The 5,632-nt window shown below is 53.6% G+C and overlaps 1 protein-coding gene across 1 annotated transcript; it reads left to right on the forward strand.

The window, feature by feature from the left end:
- Nucleotides 1–320: 320 nt before the first annotated feature.
- FBXO46 (F-box protein 46) lies at nucleotides 321–2,106 on the forward strand. The gene is given in 2 exon segments (XM_032441891.1): nucleotides 321–505; nucleotides 507–2,106. Coding segments are annotated over 2 exon segments (1,638 nt in total). The 5' UTR covers nucleotides 321–424; the 3' UTR covers nucleotides 2,064–2,106.
- The last annotated feature ends 3,526 nt before the right edge of the window (nucleotides 2,107–5,632 follow it).

Here is a 5,632-nt window from a genome sequence, read left to right on the forward strand (position 1 = left end):
TCCCCATCCCATCCCATCCCATAATATCCCCATTATTTTCCCCATCCCATTCCATCCCATCCCATCCGATCCCATAATATCCCCATTAATTTCCCCATCCCATCCCACCCCATTATATCCCATCCCATCCCATCCCCATCCCATAATAACCCTATTAATTTCCCCATCCCATCCCATCCCATCCCATCCCATCCCATCCCATCCCATCCCATAATATCCCCATTAATTTCCCCATCGATCCCATAATATCCCCATTAATTTCCCCATCCCACCCCCATTACCTTCCTAACAAACCCCCTCCCCAAATCTCTTTTCCAGGCCGGCCCCCATTTCTCTGCCATGCAACCCTGATGGATCCCAACACTTTCCCCCACCTCCAACTCTGGTGTCCTCGTCCTTTCGGTACCTACACCCAAAACAAACCATGTCCCGTCCCCGTCCCTACCCTCAAACCATGTCGACCCCCCGAAGACCCCCCGGATCCCATCGGACCCTCGGAGAACACCCCCCCATCTCTCCCCAATGCACCGACAGAAGAAGGTCGGGTGTTATTAGACACGTGGTACGTCATCAAACCGGGCAACACCAAAGAGAAAGTAGCGTTTTTTGTTGCCCATCAATGGGGTGGAAGCTCAGGAAACAGAGCAAATGCCATGAAAATAAAAGGAAATTGGGGCAGCGAAAGTTCCAAAGCCAAAAGACGCCGGCGTTGCCACCAGCCCGGTAAAATCCATCAACATGAAATTGGTGACGGTGTTGATAACCCGGATCCTTTATCCGTAGCCGAAATGGTTGCGTTGGTTGAACAAAGGGCCGCGTTGGCTGTACAGAGTTTAATAGAAGTAAATGGAGATGCCAAAACGCCGCCGGTAACGTCGGGCGGTGCCGATTGTAACCGCGTTGCCGAAGCCGTGGCACAATTCGAATCGAGGCAAAGAGCCGGTGGGAGACACAACGGGTTGTGTCAACCCAATGGGGACCCGATGAATAACACCACGGCTACAACCACGGCTACGGCGACGCCGGGTGAGGTCCGGATCGCGTTCCGTATCTCTAGTGCTAGAGATGGACGTGCCGGCACCGGATCCGGTGAAGGAACCAGCGCCGGCGGTCGACCCGGTTGTATGTATATGGGTGGAAGCGGCGGTACCCGATCGAAAGATAAAATCACTTGTGATTTATATCAACTCATCAGCCCATCCCGCGATCAACTACCCACCAACGTTGAGTTCTTGTTGGCCAACGCTACGCCCGACGGCGGCGCCGACTCTACCGCGTCCTGCGGCGAAGGGGAAACGGGCAGCAATAAAACTGATGGGGCTGAAGGGGTGGGAGGAGGGGGAGAATCCACTACGACAAGGGACTGTGTATCGGGGTTTCACGTCGACGTGGTCGTGACCGGAGTGGTGGATCAATGCGTTTTCTTTGGCAAAGACAGCGCTAAGAAGGTGAAGGAGGAGACGGTGAGGTTGGCGGCGCCGCAAGAGGAACCTCCACCTCCTGGGCAGCTGTTTCTCCTTCCTGGTGCTGAGGATACGAAGCCAAATGGGTCTGGGTTGGAGGTAAAGGATGAAGCGTCGTCTACTAACACCAACGACCCGTCGTTGTGTCGTCTATACCGACACGTGTCGCATGATTTCTTAGAGATCCGCTTCAAGATCCAGCGGCTGCTGGAACCGAGGCAATATATGTTGTTATTACCAGAACACGTGATGGTAAAGATCTTCAGTTACCTCCCAACTCAAACTTTGGCCGCTTTGAAATGTTCCTGCCATTACTTCAAATCCATCATCGAAACCTTCGGGGTTCAAGCCACCGACTCGCGTTGGAACCGCGACCCCCTTTACCGAGAAGACCCCTGCAAGCAATGCAAGAAGAAGTACGTGAAGGGGGACGTGTCGCTGTGCCGCTGGCACCCCAAACCCTACCACCACGACCTGCCTTATGGCCGCTCCTATTGGATGTGTTGCCGGCGGCCGGATAAGGAAGCGCCCGGTTGTCGTGTGGGGTTGCATGATAATAACTGGGTGCACCCGGCGGCGCGGCGCGATGAGGGAAGGTGAAGGGACGTGGTGGGAGAGGATTTAACTACAGATTGCAAAGGGGGGGGGGGGGGGTGAATGGGAGGGATGGGGTGGAAATGGGAGGTGGGGGTCTGGGTGGGGGGTTGGGGAGGAAGAAAGAATGTGATGAAGAAACAAGAATGATCGAGTAGGAAGAAAGGAACGTGGCAAGAAGCGGCGATGAATATGGGTGGGGGTGGTTTGGCGTGGGTGGGATGGTGTGGTTGGGTAGTTGAGTGGTTGGTTGGGTAGTTGGGTGGATGGTTGGGTGGTTGGTTGGGTAGTTGGATGGTTGATTGAGTGGTTGATTGGGTGGTTAATAGGGTGGTTGGGTGGTTGGTTGGGTAGTTGAGTGGTTGGTTGAGTTGTTGAGTGGTTGGTTGGGTAGTTGGGTGGATGGTTGGGTAGTTGGTTGGGTGGTTGATCGGGTGGTTGATTAGATGGTGGGGTGGTGGTTGGTTGGTTGAGTGGTTCTGTAGTTGGGTGGTTGATTGAGTGGTTGGTTAGGTGGTTGATAGGGTGGTTGAGTGGTTGGTTGGGTGGATGGTTGAGTGGTTGATTGGTTGGTTGGGTAGTTGGGTGGTTGGTTGGTTGGTTGGTTGGTTGGTTGGTTGGTTCGTTGGTTGGTTGGTTGGGTAGTTGAGTGGTTGGTTGGGTAGTTGGGTGGATGGGTGGGTGGGTAGTTGGGTGGTTGATTGAGTGGTTGGGTGGATGGGTGGGTGGTTGATAGGGTGGTTGGTTGGGTAGTTGAGTGGTTGGTTGGGTGGTTGGTTGAGTAGTTGAGTGGTTGATTGAGTGGTTGGGTGGTTGTTTGGGTGGTTGGGTGTTTGAGTGGTTGAGTGGGTGGGTGGGTGGTTGATAGGGTGGTTAATTGGGTGGATGGTTGGGTGGTTGATCAGATGATTGGGTCTTTGTATGAGTGGTTAGGTGGTTGGTTGAGTGGATGGTTGGGTGGTTGAGTGGTTGGTTGGATGGTTGGTTGAGTAGATGGATGGTTGTATGAGTGGTTGGATGGTTAGTTGGGTGCTTGGATGGTTGGTCGGGTCGTTGGATGGTTTTTTAGACGGTTGTTTGGGTGGTTGGATGGTTGGGTGGTTGATCAGATGGTTGGGTATGGGGTTGGATGGTTGGTTGGGTGGTTGGTTGAGTAGTTGAGTGGTTGGTTGGGTGGTTGATTGAGTGGTTGGGTGATTGTATGAGTGGTTGGGAGGTTGGATGGGTGGTTGGGTGGTTAGTTGGATGGTTGGGTGGTTCGGTAGTTGGTTGGTTGAGTAGATGGATGGTTGTATGAGTGGTTGGATGGTTCTTTGGGTGGTTGGATGGTTGATCAGAAGGTTAGTTGGGTGGTTGGTTGGGTGGATGGTTGGCTGGTTGATCAGATGGTTGGTTGGTTGGGTGGTTGATTGAGTAGTTGGGTGATTGCATGAGTGGTTGGTTGGTTGGTTGAGTAGTTGGGTCGTTGGTTGGGTGGTTGGGTGTTGGATCAGGTGGTAGATCAGGTAGTTGGTGGGGTGGTTGGTTGGGTGGTTGGGTGGTTGGTTGGATGGGTCGTTGGTTGGATGGTTGGGTGGTTGGTTGAGTAGTTGGATGAGTGTATGAGTGGTTGGGTAGTTAGATGGTTGGATGGTTGAGTGTTTGGTTGGGTGGTTGGTTGAGTAGTTGGGTGGTTGATTGGTTGGTTGGGTGGTTGGTTGGGTGGTTGGTTGGTTGGTTGAGTGGTTGGTTGGGGGGTTGGGTGGTTGGTTGGGGGGTTGGATGGTTGTTTGCACAGTGGCGTCACTATGGGGTGGGATATCGGGCTGTTTTGGGGTGACAGAGCCCTCACTGGGCCCCAAGGAGAGCGACGACCCCAATAGAGGGGGTGACCCCAATAGAGGGGGTGACCCCAATAGAGGGGGTGACCCCAATAGAGGAGGTGACCCCAATAGAGGGGCCATGGGGCTGATGTCCCCATAGAGGGTGACAGCCCTATAGACAGTGTTGGTGGTGGCAATGGGGGTGACGGCCCCATAGAGGACAATGGGGTCCTGGCAGGGACAGGGTCCCCATATGGGACATCTTATAGGGGTGAGATCCCATATGGTGACATCCTATAGGGGTGACAATGGTGCCATCCTATAGGGTAACTGCCATCCTATAGGGTAACACAGCCATCCTATAGGGTAATATGGCCGTCCTATAGGGTAACACGGCCATCCTATAGGGTAACAGCGATCCTATATAGTAACACTACCATCCTATAGGGTAACACAGCCATGCTATAGGGTAACACGGCCATCCTATAGGGTAACAGCCATCCTATAGGGTAACAGCGATCCTATAGGGTAACACTGCCATCCTATAGGGTAACAGCGATCCTATAGGGTAACACTGCCATCCTATAGGGTAATATGGCCATTCTATAGGGCAACAGCCATCCTATAGGGTAACAGCGATCCTATAGGGTAACATAGCCATCCTATAGGGTAACACTGCCATCCTATAGGGTAATATGGCCATCCTATAGGGTAACACGGCCATCCTATAGGGTAATATGGTGACATCCTATAGGGTAACACAGCCATCCTATAGGGTAACTGCCATCCTATAGGGTAACATGGCCATCCTATAGGGTAACAGCCATCCTATAGGCTAACATGGCCATCCTATAGGGTAACAGCCATCTTATAGGGTAACACAGCCGTCCTATAGGGTAACACTGCCATCCTATAGGGTAACACAGCCGTCCTATAGGCTAACAGCCATCCTATAGGGTAACAGCGATCCTATAGGGTAACATGGCCATCCTATAGGGTAATATGGCCATTCTATAGGGTAATGTGGCCATCCTATAGGGTAACAGCCAGCCTATAGGGTAACTGCCATCCTATAGGGTAACAATGGGGTCCTATAGGGTAACAGCCATCCTATAGGATAACACAGCCATTCTATAGGGTAACACGACCATCCTATAGGGTAACAATGGGGTCCTATAGGGTTAATACCACCATCCTATAGGGCCAATACAGTGACGTCCCACGCATGCGCACAACCCCCCTGTCACTCCACCATCAAGCCCCGCCCCTCGCCCAATCAGCACATCTCCCGTCACCCGCTCACCCAATCACCGCATCCCTCATCTCTTAACCCCGCCCACCCATCAATCCCCACCCCTCGTCCAATCATATCAAGTATCGCCTGTCTTAACCCCGCCCCTCGCCCAATCAGATCACGCACCGTCACTCTAAGCCCCGCCCACCCCCTTTAAGCCCCGCCCACCCCCTTTAAGCCCCGCCCACCCCCTTTAAGCCCCGCCCACCCCTCTTTAGCCCCGCCCCCCCGCGCCATGCGCGTCTCCTCCGTGGGGTCTCGTCGTTACCGGGGGGTCGCGGGTTCGAATCCCGGTTGTTCGGTCTCGGTTCCGGGTTCGGTTCCGGGTTCGGTTCTGAGGTTCCCCCCCTGGATCCGGTCCCGTCGTTGTTCAGGTTCGGTTCCGATTCTCGTGGTTGTAACGGCGGCCGTTGTGGTTTTATACGGTGTGTGGCCACGGGAGGAGGAGGAGGGAAGGAAACGAGATGGAGCGGTGAGAG

The sequence above is a fragment of the Coturnix japonica genome, unplaced genomic scaffold (genome assembly GCF_001577835.2).
Source record: "Coturnix japonica isolate 7356 unplaced genomic scaffold, Coturnix japonica 2.1 chrUnrandom692, whole genome shotgun sequence".
Classification (NCBI taxonomy): Eukaryota; Metazoa; Chordata; class Aves; order Galliformes; family Phasianidae; genus Coturnix; species Coturnix japonica.